General features: G+C 36.5%; 1 protein-coding gene across 1 annotated transcript in view; it reads right to left on the minus strand.

Moving 5' to 3' along the window:
- LOC150101107 (laminin subunit alpha lam-3-like) overlaps positions 1 to 24,885 on the minus strand; it is a 789,889-nt gene that overhangs the window by 746,990 nt on the left and 18,014 nt on the right. The window contains exon 2 of the mRNA XM_090402236.1: positions 14,782 to 14,914. Within this exon, the coding sequence (XP_090258362.1) occupies positions 14,782 to 14,914 (133 nt within the window). The remainder of the gene's footprint in view (positions 1 to 14,781; positions 14,915 to 24,885) is intronic.

Consider the following 24,885-nt stretch of genomic DNA (forward strand, 5'->3'; position numbering starts at 1 on the left):
CTTTTGATATCCTCTATTGTTTTCTTTTGTTTTTGATATGTTACAATATTCCTAATTCTCCAAATGTGATATTTAATTTCAATTAGTAGGTAGAGTAGTTGAATTTTCAAGCTTCCTTTCCCTGGTAGGTCTTGCAGGTATAGTGCTTGTTCCTTCCTGAGTGTGGGGATGTTGAAGGTGTTGCTTACATGCCAATATTTGTGTTGCCACTGCGCATTCATAGAACAGGTGTTCTTGGGTTTCTTGTAGGGTGCAAAAGGAACAATTTGCACTTTGAAGTATTCTCCATTTCAGGAGTTTTGCATTTACTGGTAAGATGTTGTGTAACATCCTCCAGTTAAAATTGTGTCTGGATGGGTAGGTGTACTTGAAGTAACAGTGTTTCTATTTTTCCTTTTCTTGGGGGAGTGTATCTGTTGGAATGTTACTAATTGCCTGTAATATGTCCTCTTTTTTTAGTTCTTGAAGGTGCTGTTTGTTCTTCTTTGTGGTGATGATTCTTGCTTGTCTAGATATGGTTCTGTAGTATTCTGATGAAGTTTTTGCCTTTTCACCACTGTGGGTTTGGCCTGTGAACATTTTGTACTTTACTCCTAGCCAGTACTGGCACATTTCATGGGAAGGATATGCAGTTTGCATAATCTTAATTACCTGCATAATTTTTTCTACTGAAAGCATGTCTTTTATTCCTGGGATGTTTAGACTCTCTTGTTCCTTTCTTTGGGCCAATTTGTCTTTACTGACCTTTGCCTTTTTATTGTTCCAGAAAAACTGTAGATAATGTCTTCCAGTCTTTTAGTTTGTAGTTTGCTGAGTGGAAATGGAGTTGTGTAGTATTTTATCAAGGGGATCATTAACTGTTTCATGATTTGTGCTTTTCCAGTGGCAGTTAGGAGTACAGATTGCCAAGTTTCTTTTATACAGATGATTTTCTTTTTTTTTAATTATTTTAATTAATTATTTATTTTAATTATTTCTTCTTCGTTTTCAAGTTGGCCTAGGTGGTTGAAAGAAATTCCTAGTATAGTGATTGGTGCTGGATGTTGTGTTGCACCAGCTCCTAATACTTTTATTTTTGTTTTTGATTTGTTAATCTGAGATCCTGTTATTCTGTTGTACTTTTCTGTTGTCTGGAAGAGAGTTTTAAGGGCAGTGTTGTTGGTTATGATGCAAGTGACATCATCAGCATGTAAAACACATTTTATTTCATGTTTCTTTGTTGGTGTTATAAATCCTCTAATTTCTGAGTTCTGTCTGATCATTTTTGCAAGCAACTCAATTTGTGTTACATATAAAGCTGGTGAAACAGGGCAGCCTTGCCTTACACCTTGCATTATGTTGATGTCTTCAGAGAGGTTACCGTTGATACATATTTTGCTAATTATGTTCTTGTATAGACAGTTTATCATACGTAGGAAGTGTGGGCCATAGTTATGTGCTGTTAGGGTTGCTGTTAAGAGTTCATGGTTAACTCTGTCAAAAGCTTTGCTTTGGTCAAGGGAAACCAATGTTGCATTTATTTTTTTTTCTTGGGTGTACTGGATGATATCTCTGATTAAACTAGTTGTCTGGAAGGTGTGTCTGCCTGGTATAGCACAGGTTTGATTTGTGTCTATTATTGTTTTTAGTGTTGGGCTCAGTCTGTTGGTTATTATTTTGGCTGAATATATTTTGTAGTCAGTGTTCAGCAAGGTGATGGACCTCCAATTGCTGACCTGCAATATGTCTGTCTTAGGCTTTGGGATTAGGGTTATAATTCCTAGTTTCTGTGAAGGTGCTAATTCACCATCTTGGTGAGTGTGTTGTAGACTTGTGTCAGGATGGGAGCTAGATTGTTTTTAAATGTTTTGTAAAAGGCGTTCCCAAGTCCATCTGAGCCTAGTGATTTATTTACTTTCAGTGTGGAGATTGTCTGCTTTACTTCTATTTCTGTAATTTCTCTTTCTAAGTCCTCTCTGTATTCTTGTGGTATCTTAGGTAGGTTACTGATTATTTCCTCCCATTCCTTCTTGTTTGATTGTTTTGTGGCATGTAGTTCTCTGTAGTAAGTTGTGAAGATTTTACTTATTTCTATTGAATCTGTAACTGTTAAGCCTAGGTGCTGTATTTCCTCTATTGCCTGTTCCTGTCGTTTTTTAATTTGGTTGTAGAAAGGCTTGGTGAATTTTATCTCTGCTGTTATGTTGGTCAACCTGCTTTTTAACTGTAGGGTGTTTAGTTGTGTTTCTTTGATTCTTTCTATTTCTGATTCATACTTTTTGATCAGGTCCTTCATTCTGGGCATGTTGTGGTTGTTTGAGCCGGCTTTTAGTATATTGATTTTCTTGTAGAGTGTGGAAGTCATCTGTCTTTGTTCTTTCTTTTTGTTTTTTTCCTATTCCATTATTATTGTACGACATTTTCCCTTTAGGTTTTCACACACTTCCATTAGTGGTCTTTGAGTTCTGCTTTGTTCTGTTTTTCCTGTTTCCCAGTTTGCAGTTACAGTCTCTTCCAGTGTTGCTAGTAGATCTGGCTCTTTCATTAGAAATGGGTTCATGTGCCAGAATCCAGGCCCATGATTTGGTGGTTTTGTAATTTATGTTGATGATTACCATCATATGGTCTGATAGATTTTTACTGTTATTTACTGAGACTGTATCTGTTGAGTCTAGGAGGTGATGTAGGTTTTTACTGAAGTAAAGCCTGTCTATTCTTGTGGATACTCTTCCATTGGTCCAAGTGGGTGGGGGTTAGGTTGTATTTAGGATTTTGTGTGGTTCTTCCAGGCTGTATTTCACACATAGAGTGTTTAAGTCGGTTCTGCCTTGTATTCCTCTATGGGTGTTGCCTCTTTATTTTATCCGATTCATCTGTTAAGCAGTTGAAGTCACCTCCAAATGTGATCATGGGGCCCTTCCATGTAAGTGTCAAGGTTCTTAAAAAAAAGTGATCTTTGGTGTCCATTGTTGGGTGCATATATATTTGTGAAGTTTACTCTTTGGTTTCCCAGTTTGGTTATTACAGATATTATTCTTCCTTCTTGGTCTTGTGTGCTGGAGATGGTTTTTCCTGGAAAGTTTGCTGCCAGGATTATGGCTGTTCCCCTGGCAATATTGCTTCCTCCACTCCAGTACACTGTGATGTTGTGTATTTTCTCCATTTTCTTGATTTCTGTGAGTTTGGTGATATGGGTTTCCTGAAGGAAAAGCACATGGATGCCTTTTATTTTCATTCGGTTGATTATTTCTCCTTGTTTTTGTGGAGTTATGCAGCCCTTGTGTTTAGGGTGCCTATTCTGAGAAGCGTTCTAACCATTGTTGAGTTAGAGGGTTTATTTTTATTTTTTTTCCTATTTTGAGCTGGTTCCTTTTCCTTTCACTTTCCTGCTATTTTCTTTGGTCTTTTCATTGACGGTAGTGGAGTTGCTGTGACATACTGTTTCAAAAGGAATATCTAGAATGTCAATTTCTGCTATATTTTCTCTGTTTGTTGGGCAGTTTTTTTGCCTGTGATCTTTTGTTTCTGAAAAGGTTTCTATTGTACTATTAGTTTTAGTGTGATCCTTGGTTTCTTGGTTTGAAGGTTGCTCAACATTCTGTGTTGCTCTATTCTGTGTCTTTGTATGGTGAACCGGGGTTGCTTTTGGGTTTGGGCATGCCTCTGTTCTGCTTTTAGTTGTATTATTTTGTTTTGAGGCTTCTCTTGGCGCTCTTGATCGAACTAATCTGTACCTTGGGAGTAGTTGATGAGTTGGGCTGTGGGGTAGGCAGTGATTGTGTTCCACTGCTTCTCTTGGTTTTGATTTTATCATCAAGTGGGATACTTCCCCTTTTTTTCCCATCAGTGTTATTGTCTTCAATTGATTCCGGAATTATTAGCTGCTTAGGGGTATTTATAACATTTCCTACTGTAGGATCCACCTTATCTTCAATTTCTCTGGTATTTGTTATTGGCGTCCCTTCTTCTGAATTTGGTTGTTGGTCTGATTCTTTACATTGGGTGATAGTGTTTGTAGTTTTAGAAGGTGCTGGAGGGTTTGGGGTTGTTGAGTGTCTTGCATTTCCCTGTATTGACAAAATGTTACATTCTCTTTCTGAGTTACAGTGATGATCTTGCATCTGTGTTATTGAGGTTTCCTGACTTGTGGTTGTCTCTGTTTTCTCATTTTCTGTAGGTGAGTGTGTAGTACTTCTTGTATCTTTTCCATTTAGTGTCTCCTGTGTTTCAACACTTGTTGTCAGGGTAGAATTTGGTTTGCCATTTTCAATTTTGTTATCTCTGGGTGTCTCTTTTCCTATTATGTTTGCCTGAGGTGTGCTTAAATTCTTTTTATTCACGGTGGTTGATTTCTTGCTGATTGCATCAGCAAATGTTTGGATTTGGCACTGATATGTCCTATGGTCTTGGGTGCCACATTTCCTGCATGGGGCAGTGCATATTGGCTGGGTGTGGCCAATGAGAGAGCAGTTCCCACAGCGTGAATTAGGGCAGTCTTTTGCGAGATGGCCTTCTTCGTAGCATCTACTACATAATTTAGTTATTGTACCAACGTAAGTTGGTACAATAACTAAATAATGTTTGGTATCATTTTTAACATTTTGGTATCATTTTTAACATTTTAATTTTTATGTGTACAATGCCATTTTCTACTGTGGGAAAATTCTTGAACACTAGCCTCTTAATGCTGAGTACCTGTCCATACTTTTGGAAGACAGTTTGCAGATTATCATCAGTAATTTCTACTGGAAGTCTTCTAATTGTCATGGTTATTATGTTTGATCCGACTGAGTTGACGGAATAATTTTTCTGATCGTAATTTATTCCTTTATCAATCAATTTTTCTTTAGCAGCCATGTTCCTAACTGTGATTTCAAAACATCCACGTGCTTCATCCCAACAGTTTAAAGCCTTCATATTATTTAATCCTACTATTTCCATGACAGTTGACAACAAAATATCTTCGTCAACACGTTGTTCAAAAGTAACTCGAGTGGAAAAATCCCGAATTATTTTTGATTGTGCCATAGTAAAAAGTTACTAGACACGGCAGAATATAATTCACGGCTCAAGATTATGCACTTCAGAATAAAAGGTAAAGAGATTTCAACGCGTGGGAAGAGATATGAATGCACATAAATATAACTGGTGGTCAGGAACGAAGCACGATAGTGGAGTTCCAAACAACTTCACGTTCACATGTGCACAAAGAGCTAAGGCAATGTTAAGCAGCCGCCATTAATACGAACGTACTACACGTGGTTGCCAAACGAGTCAGGAAATACTAATGAACACAGTTCTGGTAATTTCAAGTATTGTTCACAATCGGCCGGCAGATCAGTGCCGAAAATTTAATCAAATGCAGATACTATTAATAAAAATACTTACTTTAAGAAGAGCACGGATAACAACGCTACTGCTACATATCAAACTGGACGCATTACATCAAATGCATGGAGCGTGTGTGATGTCAGACACTGTTATGCAAGTGCATTCTGTAATTTGCAATGAAGTTGAATTCTGGTGTGCTAAGTGATATTATGAGGGTCTTCCATATATCAGCAAGGCCCTTGGTTCCTATTAAGGCTACCTTTTGAATGGATTACCATAGTAGCTTCTTTGAAGTTTCAGTTACAAAAGTCTTCCTCTAAATATGGCATGGAACTTTTGTCCCATTCAATGTTGTGATTGGTATTTGAGAAATGAAGGACTAACCGGGAATTATCTTTTCTCTTATTATTAACATCTCCGATATATATTTTTTTTCTTATTTCCAAACTTCTGGAAGTTTGTCCTACGTAATTAAAACCACATGAACAAGGGATGTTGTAAATGCCAGAATGTTTGAAGAAAGCATTGTTATCCTTTGGTGATCTTAACAAGATGTGGACTGTCTTAATTGGTTTGAAAGTTACTCTTATTTCAAATGGTTTAAGAAGTGTTGCAATCTTCTGTGAGACTATCCCAGCATAAGGAATGGCAATGAAGATTTGTATTCAGTTTCTTTGGGTTACTGTTGGGAGGGGTTGGAGAAAAGTATCTTCTGAATCAACTTTTTTGGGTTTGCCAACTAATCTTCAGCCAATATATCCTAGTCTAATTTTATTATTAAATTAAAGTCGGTGGTCGAAAAAAATAGAATTATCAATTTTTTTTTTTCTGAGTGAATTTGCATTTTGCAGAACATTAACTGATGAAGAGAAATTCTAAGGAGAAAACATGATTCGATGAATGGCATTTGTTCATGGTTGCATCAATGATTAGTTTAAGCTAATCTCTGATGCAACACTGTGTGTGTGAAAGAGAGAGAGAGAGAGAGAGAGAGAGACATTAATCTCTTGCTCTCTCACATATACACACACACACACAGGAAATTCCTCTAGTGATATATGCTATTCTTATGAAAGAGTCCTATGAGAAAAAAGCTTTTGAAATACATTAATTGCAATGAATAAAATAATATTTAGATAATGATAATGAATAATGAATTAGAGATAATGAATAGAATAAATAAAAGAAAGATCCTGCAGGCACAGATACTGAAACATTTGCCATCACTAACGACCCTACACAAATTGTTCAAAAGCCAACCAGAATAACAGATAACCCAAACCACTCCCCAAATACCCTATATCTCTTCCTCATCAATGACTCCTCCAAATATGCTGTAAAGGTAGTGAGCCCAAGGTAATTCTGACCACAATCTAATGCTAATCTCCTCCCCCATGCAACAACGCTTACACAGGCATTCCCAAACAAGTAGTTTGCCATTATAACAATGCCAATCGGGACAGTCTCAGAGACCACTATGCTTCATTTCCATGGTTGTATTATTGTTTCCAGTCTAAACATATGCACCGAACGTATTGCCAAAGTAATCCTCACTGGCATGAAAACATACATTTCCCACACTACTCTGAACTGCCATCCCCCTATCTAAACTCTGGTTCTCCAAAAGATGTGCCAAGGCTGTACAAATGAAAAACCAGGCATATCACAACTGGCTGAAATCAAGAACCCCATCCTCCTTCGATGCCTATACTGAAGCCAGAAACAGATGCAAGAAAATTATCAATGCTTCGAAAACAGAATTTGAATGGGCAAAAAGCAGGAAGCTTGCAGCTGTCCAAATGACAGCCATGCCTTTTGGTCTCTCGCCAAGGCAATTGGTCACAACTTTTGCCCTACACTATTCCCACCCCTATCATACCCAGATGGCTCAATTGCAACATCACTGACAGAAAGCTAACCTCCTGGCTTCACACTTTGCCTCTAATACACACATAACTGACAATGGCAAATGCCCTCTCCAGTCATTCCAAATGCCCAACATACGATGCCCCCTGTATCCTTTTGTTAAAAAGAGATCATAAACCTGTTGCCTAAATAGGACACAAAAAAAAAGTCTCTTGGCCTTGATGGCATTCCACCAATTGTCCTGTGAAGGTCTGTGCACCAAAACTGACTCTTATCCTATGCCATCTGTACATACTCTCTTACTCCACTGGTATATATCCCAAAGCCTGGAAACTGGCCTATATTCAACCCATTCCTAAAAAGGGTGACAAATCACTGCCATCTAACTACTGCCCTATCTCACTCAACTTCAGTACTATCCAAAATGATGGAGAAAACCATCAACTCTCAACTCCTATTCTACCTTGAAGGTATCTGGCTATTAAGCAACCACCAGTATGGATTCCGTCGATGCTGATCAACAGGAGATCTACTCTCATACATCACCCATCGCTGGACAAATGCCATGGAGAAATTTGGCGAATCCCAAGTAGTTGCACTTATATCTCGGAAGCCTTTGACCGGATATGGCACAAAGGCTTACTAAGGAAACCTACATCATTTGGACTGTCCCAGGACTTTTGCAGATGGATTGCCAGCTTCCTGTCTGGATGATAGTATATGTGTGATGGTAGATGGCTCCCTGTCTTCTCACCATCCAACTAATGCTGGGATCCCATAAGGTTCAGTTCTCTCACCGACTCTCTTCCTTCTGTATATACTATTTTTAGGAATGACAGAAGAGATAGGAGAGGAGGAGGAGTGCTACTAATGATATCGGATGACTTAAGTCCAGTTAGGGTAGAAATACAAGAAAACAATGATGGTAACAATGTCCCATGTCACGATGAGTTTGAGTCTATTTGGTGTGAAGCGGAGGTTAACAGAATGAAATATGGGTGGGGTGTTGCTACAGACCTGGCGGCTCAGTTGTAGGGAACAAAGAAATGCAATGCCAATTTAGCCTTATGGGTACCAAGTGAATGATCATTATGGGTGACTTTAATTTTCCAAACATTGATTGGGTAGAAGAGAAATCTCATGATCAGAAAGAACAGGAATTTATTGAAATGTTGCGAGATAACTTTCTCAAGCAGCATGTGAAAGAAGGAACTCGAGGTCAAAGAGTGTTGGATTTGCTCATAGCGTCACAAGGGATCTCTGTCAAGAATATGGCTATTTTACCACCAATTAGTGACAGTGATCACGCTGTTCTTTCTTGAAAAGTATCTACTTGTATTGAAGCTCCAATTAAATCAAACAACATGCTGAATTACAAAGCTAGAAATTATGATATAAACTTAGAAGAATACTATCTTTGGTACCATGGTATCAGTTACTGAATGGAAAAAATGTCAGCAATGCATGGGAATCTTTGAAAAAGTGCTTGAATGAGGCGGTATCTCAATATATCCCTAGTGTTTGAAGAATAAATAGGTTGGGAGTGAAATGGATGTGCAGCCTTATTAAGCTAGAGATCCACAAGTAAAAGATGATGTGGAAAGAATATCATGAGAATAAGAGTGAGAGGAGTTATGAAATATATAAAGCTCCAGTCAGAAAAGCAACGAGTATTGTGAGAAAAGCTAAAATGGAGTATGAAAAGAAATTGGCCATGCAAGCTAAAGGCAATCCAAAAGAATTTTATCGTTATGCTGCAAGCAAAAGAAAGAATGAATACGGAAGAATAACTTTATTGAATGCAGATGGTACACAAGTGTCGGAAGCTAAGGAGATTGTTCAGTTAATGAGTGCTCACTTTGCTAAGATATATCAACCAGGTGTATGTGATGTAGCATGGTGCATGCTACTACTGCTAAGTTGGATGAAGAGTTAGAAGTTCATGAAAATGAGGTTGAAGAGCTCTTGCATAACCTAGATAAGAATTTGTCAATAGGGACAGATGGAATATATGCCTGTTTGTTAAAGGAATGTTCAGCTGAATTGGCTAGGCCTTTCTCACATTTGTATAACTTGAGTCTCAGCTAAGGAATTATACTTCAGGAATGGAAGGAATGTATGATAGTTCCATTGTACAAGGGTGTGCAAAAACTGATGTGTCTGACTATCAACCTGTCAGTATCTCTGGTGTCGTAGTGAAGATTTTAGAGAAGTTGGAAAGAACTTGCATACAGAAATGGGTAGACAAGCAAGCTATACTCTGCAAGGAGTAGCATGGGTTTATTACAGGAAGGTCATGTTTTAACAATTTGTTCATATTTGATAACAATGTTACGGCCGAGTTGGATACACTATGATAATGTTGGATTTTTCTACAGCATTTGATAGGATACACACAATAGGATGTTGTGTAAACTGGAGAATATGGGATTGGAACATAATCTATTGACTTGAATCGGGGAATGGTTGACAGACAGATATCAAAAAGTGGTATACAGTGGGTGTGAATCTGCCAGATTTAAGATAACCAGTGGTGTACCTCAGGGTTCAGTCCTTGTGCCATTATTGTTCAATCTATACATTAATGACATCAAGCAGGGTCTATCATCAGATTCGCAATTGTTTGCTGATGATGTGAAGATAGGCAGAGAAATCAGGGATGCTACTGATATTCAGCAATTACAAAATGATTTGAATAGACTGGAAATCTGGGCAAACGAAAATGGCTATCAGTTTAATGTTAGTAAGTGTAAAGTTATGCACTTTGGTGTGATTAGAGTTCCAGTGGCATATTATATTAGCGGGGTTATGCTACAAGAAACTGAATAAGCAAGGGATCTTGGTGTATTGGTGGATAAGAATTTTAAGTTCAAAGGTCACATAGCAAAAGTTGCAAATACAACTCAGAGGATAATTGCTATGTTGAAGTGAACCTTGACATGTAAGAATAAGGAGGTAATTTTGCCTCTTTATAAGGCTTTGATAAGACCATGCTTGGATTACTGTGTGCAGATTTGGTCTCCCAGGTTCCAAGGGGATAAAGAAACTGTGGAAAGGGTGCAAAAAAGCGTTACAAAGATTATATCCAGATTATGAGATTTAGATTATGAGGACAGATTGCGAGTATGTGGATTACAGACTCTGTTTAACAAGAGAAAGAGGGGAGATATGATGGAGGTCTATAAACTTTAGAATGGGTGTTATAGCATTTCAAATGATGAAAGTTTTCGTTAAATGGGAGGCGGGGAGAGAACATGGGGGGGGGGGGGGGCATCCATGGAAGTTAAAGTTGTTCTCAGTCAAGAAAGAGTTAAGAGCTAGGTTTTTCTCCCAGAGAGCAGCGAGTGAGTAGAATAATTTGCCCTTATGGGTAATGAGTACATCTAGTGTAAACGAATTTAAGGGAAGGTATGAATGATAGCTGGGTTGGGTAATTTACAGCCTCTCTTGATGAGTCCTTGACTCCCTGGAGGTCTGAGATAATAATAATATCAATGACCTACTTCATTTGACCTGCAACCCAATACACAGTTTTGCAGACGACAGCATACTGCACTCCTCCCTTTCATTTGACAAACCCTATTCTACACAACTCACTTCAACCCACAGAGCATCAACAACCATTGCCCTTAATTCTAATCTCCAAGCCATCCTCCAATGGGACTCAGATAACCTTGTCAACTTCAACACTAGTAAAACCCAGTTCTGTCTTATTTCTCACAAAAAAGAACCATTTCCCCCCAGCATTATTTTTGATAACACTCAAATCCCCAGACAAGATGAGATTTCTCTTTTTGGAATTACCTTGACATCAAGCCTCTCCTGCCATAAACACATCACAACCATTGCATCCTCAGCTTCCAAAAAAACTAGGTTCTCTCTTTTGCTCAAGACATTACTTCACCTCAAACAGCTGTTAATCTTATACAAATCACAAATCCACATATACTGTTCGAATACTGCTCTCCTCACATTTGGAGTGGGGCTCCTAAAAGCTCCCTCAAAATGCTTGACTTAACACAGACTGATAAATGACCCATCTATTACCAACTCGCTCCCCTCACACAGACATTTGGTCTTTGTAATTTGTATATTCTATAAATATTTCCATGGGAAATGTTCATCTGAAACAGCTTCAATAATTCCCCCACTCTGTACTAAGCCTATTGGAACATGAACAGCTGTCGCCCAACATCCTTTCACAGTACACCTTGAAACTCACAGAACAAATTTCTTTTCCTCCTCCTTCATCCCTGCTACTGCTTTACTGTGGAACAGTCTTCCCCCTGACATATTTCTCAAGGAATACAACATACAGGCTTTTAAATCAAATGCAAATGTTTCTCCTTTCCCAACCCACTTCCCATATATAGTACTAACGTACTATAGGTTGACCAGCCAACCTCTCCTAAATGGGCCCAACATCAAAAAGCATTTCTCCTTTATATTTGACAAATCTTGCAGCGCTCAGACATTTCATATTTCAAAATTAACCATAATTTATGCCTTGAATACTGATCTCCTTTCCTTCTGCAGTACTACAAAAACATAGTCCTGTCTTCTTTCAAAAAGCAAAAATTCTTCCTCTTACCTTTGATAAGACCCAGCTCTCCAAACAAGATCAAACATGGCTTTCTGATTAAGATACTACTTTTCACCCATATAGCTGATAACCCCAAACAAATCCCAAGTCTGTCCAACTTGAAAATACTGTTCTTATATATGGGATGGTACACCAAAGCTCCTACAACTTCTTGATACTATACAGAAGAAGGTAATATATTTATGTCATTCATAATATGTTAATTTTTATTTTAATTAATTTATATTAGTTAATTTTGCTTTTATGTAAATCTCACCCACAAAATTTTGGTTGTAAATCTATTGTATATCGCATACTGTTGGTGGGAAAAAGTTAAAAATCAGGAGGCCGTGTTCTAGAGACCAAACAGAGCACATTTGGGTCATCTTTATTCGTCTTTATCATATTCAAATCTCCAATAAGCAGGGTGATTATGGTCGTTTCACACTACACAAAAAAGTTGCCACCTAAAGGCATTCATGAACATCCATGACCATCCATCACCCATGACCAAACTGGTTGTGGGATTCAAACCCACAGCCAGTTTGATAGAGAGTAGACGTGCTATCTACTCAGCATCAAGCATCAAGATACATGGATCATCGCAATATCACTTTAATGCTATTTCACAGTTTGTTTGGGCAGTGTTCTATTAAACTGGTTTCCATCATTCCTGTAAACTTGATAAAATGAGATCAGCTGATCAACATCCATTCACAGTCTAACTTCAAACCTGTCAAACCAAATTCTCATCCTCATTTGTTCCACCTGCCTGTCCTCTACAATAACATTCTGACATGGACTACAATCTCCAAACTTTTAAGTAATTATCAATAAGATGCATAAGGTTAATATATAGAAACAAACGATGATGGTTTTCAAAGAAAAAAAGTTGAAGTGCAAAGACAGTTAGTTGCAGTCTCGAGCATCTGACTACATTATTCACAATGTTATATTAACCTGGTGCACCTAAAGTCAGTGTCACTTCTATCTTTGAAATTAATATGCTATATATGAAAACAGAATTCTAATTTATGATGAAAAATAAATTAGGTTTTTTTTTTTTTTTTGTAAACAAGAAAAAAATATTTTAAATATTTATTTTCAGTCAACAAATAAGCATTCATCATAACACTAATTATGGGTATAGACCATATTGGTCTGTTCCGGTCTCATTATCCATCCAATATCCTTCTTATTTTTTTTTTTTTTTTTTTTTAGGTCTACCCTGCCTTTTCTTTCCGTAAATAAGCTACTTCTATTATTTATCTGCTACTTCTAGGTAAATTTGATTCTTGGGTTTACTAAATAAATTTTCTCAAGAAATTCATGAAGATAAGACAAAGAGGAGTTCCATACATCAAATACCTTATCAACATATCTGTACCAAATCAAATGGTTTAGGTAAAAAAAAAAAAAAACACTGAGATTATTTTGTTCAAATTTGGTTTCTCCATTTCCCCTACTGTAGCATGCACCATTTAAGGAGTCCAATAAATCTAGTTAAAACTACACCTTATCTACAAAATACAGAAATCAGTGCAACAATACCAAGTTCTACACAAAAGCTATTTTCTTTTGGAAAGACTATACAAAGAGAGCTGTGAAGCACACATTCACAATCCCGACCTTAACAAAAATAATTGCCATAAATTCTAAATTTTGGGAAGTCATCCTAACTAATACTCACCATTCATGTTTCATAAATTGTAATTAATTAATTATTTATTTAAAATATTTTATTAATCATTTTTATTTTATTTCTTGATATCTATTAATGAAGATGGAGGTATTCTCCTGCAGTCCATAGTGCATATAATATCACACACTTTCACTTTAATTGTTTCTCTCTTTTTTTTTTTGCGATTATTTTCCTGCAATGTATTGAAAATGGCTATGAAACATTGCCAAAATTTTTCTAAAAATACAAATAAACAATTTTACGTGACTTCCATCGTTAAAGTTTTATAAAGAGGGATAATAACTTCCTTATCCCTACTTGTGAGTGTGTTTATCAACACCATGCTATTCTGTTCACTTTTTGCAATATGCGCTCTGAACTTCAACTCTCTGTCCACCGTTATCCCCAAATCCCTAGCTTCATCAATTTTCTTCAGCATAATCCCATCAATATAATATATAGTTTACATCTTTTCAGCTCAAAGTGCATAACTTCACACTTTTGCCACACGCTGAACTGGCAAACATTATCCTTTGTTTTCTATTGCCCTTACCACTATCATCATCAGCAGCAAACAAATGGATATCATCTTTAAATTGTCTCCAATATCATTAATTTACAAATTAAATAGCAAAAGACTAAACAGTAACCAGCTATACATCCTGGTGACTTGCTTTCTCTTTGATTCTGCTTTATTTTCACTGCAAATAAAATTGAGTAAGACATGAATAAGATTCACAGCCCTTCTTATTCACATCACTAACTTCATATTCACCCACATTTGCTCCAGTTTAATTAACAGATTACTAAGTGAATTTCTATGAGCTTTTGCTGCCCCTCTCTCAATGCAAGAAAAAAATACTACAAAAAGTCAAAACGACGTATAGGGTAACATTCAAAGTGCCTCTTGGTGTTGACCCCCCCTCCCCCCTGCTACGCCACTGATCCTATCAAATGCCTTTGCCAAGTCAAACAATATTCCATTAAACTTCCAACATGAGGTGCTATGCTACTCCTCAATTACTTTCCTGAATTCTAGCCTTAACCACCTACTTTGAGATACTAACAGGTGTATAGTTCGCAGCTTCTGTCTTGCAAATGTATTGCAAAATGCAATCTCAACAACTTTTAATATTTTAAGCAGTAGGTAGGGGAATACTTTTGCATATTCCCCTACCATGCAATTATTCATGGCAAGGGTTGCTTGCAGCTGCCTTTTCAGTCTGTCATAATCATCTTTCTTATAGTTTAACATATATTCCTTTTTTTATTCACATTCTCACACTGACTGCAAAAGAACATAGAAACAATTGTCACTGCTTTTTGAACTGTTTATAGTTACCTAACATAGCCATGTTCAACAAGTTTACAGTATACTTCAGGACCTGCTTCACCACATGTTGCATTCACAGATATATTTGCCCCACTTGCTAAGTTGAATACATTTGGAAAAAGTCCTCTTGTTGGATTACCATCTAGAAGACAAATCAGAAAACAAAAATATATAATAGTATTCAAATAAATGTATAATACACAGAAGTATCTGAATAAGGCATATACACTATACTAAAATAAGTACTGGGACCTTTCCCATTTAAAATGAAACAAACTAATACATATATTCTTGCCAACATGTATAGCCTATATTGCTGTATATGGCAATATATATACTTCCAGAATCAAATATACATTTACTGTCAAAAGTACAAGGAGAAGAAATTAAGATATCTAAGGATGTGTATCCAAGCTGTCATAATTGATTAATGAGATAGAAATAAAACTTATGGGAAAATTATTTTAATGATAGAAGATAATTTTCATGTAAGTTTTATTTCTGCCTCAATTTTAAACAAGACCAGACTTTAAAAGAGATGTTATCATGGAATGTCATATCAGTGGTCTATCCATTTTTGACATTGATAAAAGACTTCATCAAAAATTAACTACAGACAGCATTATTAGTTGATGGAAAATGTGAAGATGCACCTCAGTCAAAAAATATAAGATTCAGAAAGGGACTAAAGGGTACTTGAAAGGTTGATATAAAAATCTTGGCAATCCAACATGGAAATGATTAACCAACTGCACAAAGGGTCTGCATAGGTTCACACAATGCACTGTATCATACTGAAGGGTGCTACTGCAGCATGGTCTGGAGAAAATTATGCAAAAAAGCTCAGCTGGCTGCACAGAGACCCAATCTCAACACAAAAGAACATGCATGTTTAGGATAAACTGGAATATCATGTGCAGATCAGACCAGTGAAGAGACATCTTTGTGCTTAGTGCAATATTCAAATTACTCTCCAATAATATTGAGCATCTCCTATAAATATCCTTTCTTTTAATGTGATAACAGCAAGCAGCATACCACTACCATTTTAAATTAATCTTTAATTCAAAAGATGAGTCTTCGGACTCCTTGGAGGTGTCACGAATAATAATAATAATAACTGCCTATAATAAACTAACATATATATTTGTGTGTGCCCTTTGTGTGTGTGTGTGTGTGTGTGTGTGTGTGTGTGTGTGTGTGTGTGTGTGTGTGTGTGTGTTGTGTTATAATTATTGAAAGATAAATATGATCTTAATAAGTGTGAATTTAAGCAAAGTTCATGTGTTATGAGCAACTCTAAATAGAATGACAGTGAGAACAAGAAAGGATAGTATTACTAGTCTTTCTAGTTCTGGAAAGCTCTTTCTAGCCATCTAGTAGGGACATGCTTATAGACATAGTACAATATTTTAAATATCAGTTTCACAGATAAAAGAAAACCAGGAATTTATTAAATACTACTATTAAGAGTGCTGTGAAATCGCTGCCATGCTAGGATGACTATATGCAACAGCATCACAGGTATAACAGAATAGCAATGATAAATAAACACAGAAAACATTAAGTGAATGTAGCATGTGGCTGAAAATGGCTCAGCAAAAATAACTGAAACATTGATGTGAAAGGTAGATGGACTAACAGGATCATAAAATCAAAAGGATGTGTTAAATGGTCAACTGACTGAACAATACCACTAGCATTACAAGCATGTATATCTGAATGTCCCATGCACTAGTGACTAGTATTATGTTTATTTCTGTTGAAAAGCTGACACCAGATGATTGGATGGAGGGGGGATCAAATAGTGATGAATCCAAATTTCAGCTTTCATGTGAATACAAGGATGGGGTAGCGCAAAACATGACATGTCTCCATTATGCCTGATCACAACAATGCAACATAGTGGCAGCTGAGTAATGGTCTAAAGCAGTGGTTCTTAACCTGGGGGGAGGGGGTGAAGCATTTCCAGGGGTGCGAGAGAAGTTTCTAAATTTTCAATATGGAAACTACTGCCTGACCGCCTGTGAGAAACTAGTGAACGCTATGTCGATTTTTGGGACCCCCACTCCTACCCTCTCTACCTTTGCCTCAGCGCATCACACTTACCAGCACATGCAGTACAATAAGAAACTGGTTGATACGCGCACGTGTTCGCATACTCCGAGTACGAATGTTAACAAGGTGGTTTGACGCAGAAACGAATACTAATTTTCTTTAATTTACCAACATTAATCAGTGACTAAAGCCCATACCGGATACGATCAATTGATTACATAAAGGTTTTCTGCAAATTTTGAAAAATTATAATTATTATTTTATTGATTGTAGTAACCCTCGTTATGTCAACCAATGGAAAGACGATTATGTTGCCTATGGATTCACTTGTACAACAGAAAAAGATGGTATGCAACGACCACAATGCATTTTATGTTGCAAAATATTTTCAAACTCCAATCTTAAACCGTCAAAGTTGTTAGAGCATTTCAACAATCAGCATGGTGGTGAATCTGCAGGACATACTCTTAACATCTTGAAGTATAAGAAGGCATGATTTGATACCAGCGGTACTATCACAAAATTTGACGTTGCAGGCAGTTCAAAAACCCTTGTTAGAAGCTTCTTATCAAGTGGCATATCTGTGTGCTAAGAAAAGAAAAGGTCATACAATAGCTGACGAATTTAAAACCATGCGCACTTGAAATTGCAAAAATTGTATTGGGTTCTGATGCACAAAGGAAAATTCAGCAGATTCCGTTATCGAACGATGTGATTTGATCGTGCATTCAAGATCTCAGTGTTGATATTTTACTGCAAGTAGTAGAAGATATCAAAGCCAGTCCTCTAAAAATGAGTATTCAACTGGACGAGTCAACTGATGTTGATAATTGCAGTCAGTTGTTGGTATTTGTGCGATACATTAAGGAAAAAGAAATATTGGAAGAATTTTTATTTTGCGAGCCACTGGAATTGACGACAAAAGGAATTAATGTTTTCAATCATGTTAAAAACTTTTTTTTTGAAACATCAAATACCCATGAATGCGATAGGCTCAATTTGCATTGATGGTGTCCCTGCAATGTTGGGCAAAAATTCTGGATTTTTTTCATACATCAAGACAGAAATACCGTAAGTTACAATAATGCATTGCATGTTGCACTGTCATGCACTTGCATCGAAAGCTTTACCAGAGAATTTAAAACACTTAACTACTGCAGTAAATGTAGTAAAGTATATACAAGGACGAGTGCTTAATCATCATATCTTTCGTGCTTTGTGCAAAGAAATCAGTGCTGTTCATACCGTGCTTCTTTATCACACTGAAGTACAGTGGCTCTCCAAGGGCTGCATGCTAAGCAGGGTTTTTGAATTACACGAGGAAATTATACAGTTTCTTACTAACCAAAATTGTGATTTAGTTAAAGCTTGTAATTAAAATGAAAAGCCAAACGGCTAGTTTTCTGGCAACTTAATAGAAATTAAGCGGATAAAAAACCTATGTTGTTATATAACCAGTAAGTGAAACTCAAGTTCGAGAACTACGATCAACATGAGTTCCAATGCCGAAAAACTATCGGCGAAGGCAATTCGAAGCAAAGGTGGAGCAAGCTCCCTCACTATTCTTGATATTCTCTCATAATGAAAAACACAGCTCCTAGGAGATGTAATACTGTCATTACATTATGAGGGGAGGTCACTACCAAGACCAGCTTCAACCTTTTTTGAGGTCTCATCAGTGAGTAGGTAGACCTGGAAGATATCAAAGCTTAGTGAAAAGAACTTACATACCTTCAGTATACGAATGCCATGAGGTGTGCTTGTATTTTGTAATTAAAATACAAAGCCAAACGGCTAGTTTTCTGGCAACTTAATAGAAATTAAGCGGATAAAAATCCTATGTTGTTATATAGCCAGTAAGTGAAACTCAAGATCGAGAACTACGATCTATATGAGTTCCAATGCCGAAAAACTATCGGCGAAGGCAATTCGAAGCAAAGGTGGAGCAAGCTCCCTCACTATTCTTGATAGGTAGACCTGGAAGATATCAAAGCTTAGTGAAAAGAACTTACATACCTTCACTAAACGAATGCCATAAAGGTGTACTTGTATTTTGTAATTAAAATGAAAAGCCCAACTCTCCTAGGAGCTGTGTTTTACATTATGAGAAAATATCAAGAATAGTGAGGGATCTTGCTCCACCTTTGCTTCGAATTGCCTTCACCGATAGTTTTTCGGCATTGGAACTCATATAGATCGTAGTTCTCGATCTTGAGTTTCACTTACTGGCTATATAACAACATAGGATTTTTATCCGCTTAATTTCTATTAAGTTGCCAGAAAACTAGCCGTTTGGCTTTTCATTTTAATTACAAAATACAAGCACACCTTTATGGCATTCGTATAGTGAAGGTATGTAAGTTCTTTTCACTAAGCTTTGATATCTTCCAGGTCTACCTACTCACTGATGAGACCTCAAAAAAGGTTGAAACCGGTCTGGGTAGTGACCTCCCCTCATAATGTAATGACAGTATTACATCTCCTAGGAGCTGTGTTTTACATTATGAGAGAATATCAAGAATAGTGAGGGATCTTGCTCCACCTTTGCTTCGAATTGCCTTCGCCGATAGTTTTTTGGCACTGGAACTCATATATATCATAGTTCTCAATCTTGAGTTTCACTTACTGGCTATATAACAACATAGGATTTTTATCCGCTTAATTTTTAGTTAAAGCTTTTGAAAAAAGAGAAGCAATACTTTGACTAGCCTACTTAGTAGATATATTTAGCCATCTGAATGAATTCAACACATCAATGCAAGAATTTGGAAAGAACATAATAACAGATAATGAAAAATTATCTTCATTTATTGAAAAACTAAAAATTTGGAAACGTTGAGTTGAAAATGGGAATTTTACAAAATTTCCTTTGCTTGATTCAATCGTTCTGGAAAATGAGAAAATAATAATTCTACCTGAAATTGCAATACACCTCCAACAAATGAGTGAATCATTTCATGGATATTTTACCACAGGAAATATTAGCAAAGTTCAGAGATGGATATTGGATCCATTTCTATTTGACCCAGATTCGATGGACGACAGCTATTTAATAAAAGACGATCTTATTGAAATACGAGCCAATGCACGTATTCAAATGGAATTTGAAAAACTGGAATTACAACAATGCTGGTGTACACAGTTAGAACCTTATCCACAGCTGGCAAAAGCAGAATTTCAGACACTTTTACCATTTGCCACCACCTACCTGTGTGAAATGGGATTTTCATCACTTTTGCACATAAAAACGAAAGCCAGAAATCACTTAAATGCAACTGATGACTTAAGCGTGGCTCTTTCAAAAAAGGAGCCTCACTTCAAAAGTATTATTATGAATAAACAACAACAACATAGCCATTAAAAATTGAGATATTGTTTTGTAAATATGTAAATGTATGTGTTTATTTTTCAATAAATAAATTATCTTGCAATAGATGTAATTTCCTAAATAAAGAAATAGAAACACATTTTTCAAGGGGGTGCGAGAACTTATTTTTAGATTCAAGGGGGTGCCAATCACTAAAAAGGTTGAGACCCACTGATCTAAAGCGTGTTTTCCTGGAACTCCTTAGGGATCTTCCCTTGACATTAGCAAAGCAAGAGCTAAATAAAAATCTATTCATACGAACTGTTTACCTGAGTATATCATGTTCAATAAAATGGCTGTTAAATGGTAAATCCCCAGTAAAAATCCTTATGCTACTGGACTTTCCAGTGGAATAATATACCATGTCACAGGGTATGTGCTGTCTAAGAATGGTTACAGGAATACTATTGTGATTCTACCTTAATCCCATTGAGATAAATGCAAACTGCCAGAAAATCTTGTGGAACTATACGATTTCATCACATATACCTAGGGAAGAATACATACCTGCAAAGTGTTTCCAGAACTACACCAAACAATATTATGACATATCAAACATATTCTAAAGATTAATATATGGCAACTTCTAATAATATGACTACTTAATGTACAAAGCAAAACTGATAATCAAAAAAAATAAACTGAAAACACTAATGTAAGCAAATTTGTTGCAGCTCATGAGGCATACTATCTTAAACTATCAACTCCTTCAGGTAAGTGAAGAATTTTTCTGTTATTCTCATCATTATTCAAACATAAGAAAAACAGAGAGGAGTACTGATAATGATTGACATGATCACAAGAATGTGCAGGAAGAGAAGTTGAAATATGTGAATGTTTGGAGTGCATTTGATGGCAAAAGAGAACTGTACACAAGTGATTTGATTATAATAAATTTAGTTTAATCCTTTATCCAAGTGTGAGCAAACAAAGTTTGCACCTGAAAGTATCTTCAGGACTGGGGTAGGTGGTACAACACCAGGGCACTCCTTGCAAAGGTGGAGCAAGCTACCAACACTCCTACCTCAGTATCTCCCATAATGCAAAACACATCTCCTTGCGGATATGTCTAATGTTATGCATTAAGGGAAGGGCCACAACCCAGACTAGTTTCGACCTTTATTGGGGTCTCTTCAGTGGGAGCCAGGCCCAAGTGGAGATACCATGATTTGATTATGGAAGGATGCAGGCATTTGGAGAGTTACTGTTCCCAGAGCCAATAGGAAAATTGGAGTAGGAAAACTAGAATTGATAGACTGGAGGATGGCAAGAATGACTGTGTAGGGAAAGGTGGTTTGGGAGATTATACATTCTTGAAGAAGGACAGAAGCTGGTGAAGACAATAAGAGATATGTGGCAACTGCGAGTACTGGTACATATACGAGGGTAGTCTGAAAAGTTCTCAGCCTAACCATGAAAAAAACAAATTTATAATTTCAAAATTATTTCTATTTTTCAACATAATCTCCCTTAAGACTAATACATTTATTCCAGCAATGCTTCAGCATCATTATTCCATCCCTGTAGTGGTTCTCAATAAGATCTGCAAAATACCCCTCTACAGCTGCAATCGCCTCTTGATTCGAAGAAAAACACTGACAAGCGAGGAAGAGTTTTAGTTTTGGGAAGAGATAGAAGTCAGAGGGAGCCAAATCTGGGGAATATGGTGGATGTTCCAACAATTTGTAGTACAGATTCCCTTAATTTTCCCATTTCCAAAACACTTTTGTGGGCAGGTGAATTGTCCGGATAAAACATGATTTTTTCTTCTTCTGCAAACCGGGTGTTTTCTCACGATTTTTTCTTCTAGTCTGGTTAAAAGATCGGAATAATATTCCCTGGGTATTGTTTTACCCTTTTCAAGATAATTAATAAACAAAATGCCTTTAGCATCCCAAAACACCAATACCATGACCTTTCCTGCTGATGGAACCGACTTTGTCTTCTTTGGTGCTGAACAACCGGCTTCTGTCCAATGGTGAATCCAAGTCTCATCCATAGTAAAAAATCAACACACAAAATCAGTTTTATTCTTGTTAAAGTACTCCAAGCACTGTTCAGAGAATTTCATGCAAGTGCGTTTTTGATCTGCTGTGAGCTAGCACGGCACCCATCTTGTGCAAAGCTTTTTCATTTGCAATTCTTCATGAAAAATATATCCTACACGTTCTTTTGAAATGCTTACATTCTCAGCAATTTCACACACTTTGACTCACCAGTCATCCAATACCATATTGTGCACATGATCAATGATTTCTGGTGTTGTTACACTTTTTGGACGTCCTTCACATGGATCATCTTCAAGGCTGGTACGGCGACGTTTATACTCAGCAGCCCATATTTTAATTATTGAAAACGAAGGAGAAGAGTGCCCACAAACATTTATGAACTTCGAATGAATTTCTTTTACCAAAATACCAAGGGATTTTGGTATTAGACCATCTTTTATAAAGAATTTTAAAACTGTACGATACTCAATTTTATCCATTTCAAGGGATACAGACAACACTTTTGTTTCAGACAGCTGTATAAAACAAACTACTTGATAGAATGACTTGCAATTTCATATGGATGCTTTTGACAGATGTGCCAACTTAGATAAAAAAATCTTGCCGATAGCGTTGCCATTTAGGGTAGAGGCCAAGAACATTTCAGACCACCATCGTATATGGAGAAAGCTGGCAATACGCTGTTTTTTCTGTATGCAAATACCAGGAGTATCAAAAATAAAGACAATGAGATACAATAATCTACCGTTCACCTGACCTTCAAAAACAATGACCTTTTGATTATTCATACTAGCGTTTCATAGTATTAATGACACCAATACATGAAAAAAATTGATTAAGTTATTTAAACTTTAGATTTTGCTGGTTTCCTACCCAGCATCTTCAAAGCACAAATTATAACTATGACAAGCACAAGGTACTCAACTAAATCACTGGAAACAACTCAAATGTAACAATTCATGTTAAACTACCCCAGATATAGGAGGTCCCAAAAATTCACAAATCTAATAATCTCCTTTGTCCAATAGCTAAGAGACAGCCCCACCTACAAACTGGACAAATATTCATCTTCACTTCCCCCCCCCCAAACAGATAACTTGTTCACTTTTACTAAATATTGTCTGCACCGTAAAACATTACTAAACAAAAAAAAATTTACACCCACAGATTCTGACATGATTAGCCTTGACATTACTTCATTGTTCCTCAATGCACCTTTGGCAGAGATCCTTGCCTCATTAAGCCATATTTCTATTCTGACATAACTAAATTATCCAAATTCACCATTTATTTTGGTTATTTCATATGGAAAGAAAAAATACACGAACAGCTGGAAGGGACTGCTTAGCCCCCTCCACCCCGAGCCAACTTCTATGTGGAACATTTTGAGAGAATTATAAAACCAGAGGAAAACTCATGTAAAAACTTTAGCACAGAAATTTCACTTAAGTATCATAGGCATTGTGAGAAATACTTTGGATTTTAAAAATAAAATTTCTAATCTTCACTTGGATGCTTCAGATATTATAATTAGTTCAAATGTTTCCTGTAAATGTTGTATCCTTGTTTACAGGGGCGCACCAGTAGTCTCCGGCGCCTGTGTGCAAAACTTTAGTTAGTGCCCCTACCCCCCCCCCAATAAAAAAATCACTTTTAAAAAACGTTTTTTTAAGTTTTTCCTCCTCTTTGGTACCTTTACTGTCCTGTCGCTATATGCGTTGCACACATTGCACATATGGCCGGCGTCCCTGCCTTGTTTACTAATATTCCTTTATCTGACACCAACGAATTACTTCAACAAGAATTTCCTTCAGATATTGTTAAAATATTTGTTGTAATACATTCTGGTTATTTCTCTTAGAAAAATAAATTATATCAACATATCAAAGAAACAGCCATGGGCAATACTATTTTTGCCAACTTCTTCATGGAACATTTTGAACAGTGTATTTCTGATAACATTTCACCTACACCTACATGCTGGTTCAGATATGTGGATGATATTTTTTCAATTTGGAATAGTTCTTTCTCCGAGTTACAACCGTTTCTTTCTAAATTAAATGCACTTCATCCCATGATTCAATTCACCTTAGAAGAAGTAAATAAACAATTAGCCTTTTTTAGATCTTAATTCTTCATCAACCATGTAGGTTGATGAAGAATTAAGATCTAAATTAAGATTAAGATTAATCTAGATTAAGAATTAAGACCTACATTATTATTATTATAATTATTAACATCAGACCTCTATAGAGTCAAAAGACTCATCACGGGAGGCAGAGCCAGCGCTAGGGTCTTTGGCATGCAATTTCTATCTAAGCGCCCCTGTAATGATCCGGGAGAGTGTGGTTCTTTTACGATAATAAAAATTTTAATTATTTGAATTTGTTAAATAAATTTTGACGGAACTGCCACACGTTGGTTCGCTAAATGTAACGAACCGGGGGTGTTGGCTAGGCAGGATGTTAAAAAACCAGAATAATTCTCAAAAGTCAAAGTAAATTTTGATAAAGCCACTTCACTTTAATCGTTGAATATAATGATACAGGGATTATAGCCTTCTCACCGACCCAAATCGCTAATAAAATTAAAATGAATTTTAATTGAAGTTAAAATTTATTTGAACTAAAGTTTAAAATATTCTTGCATTTTACAAGTTACTAAATTCTTAGTAACTTG

This window comes from Typopeltis vanoorti, chromosome 12, assembly GCF_054136105.1.
Source record: "Typopeltis vanoorti isolate ZY-2024b chromosome 12, IOZ_Tvanoo_1.0, whole genome shotgun sequence".
NCBI lineage: Eukaryota > Metazoa > Arthropoda > Arachnida > Uropygi > Thelyphonidae > Typopeltis > Typopeltis vanoorti.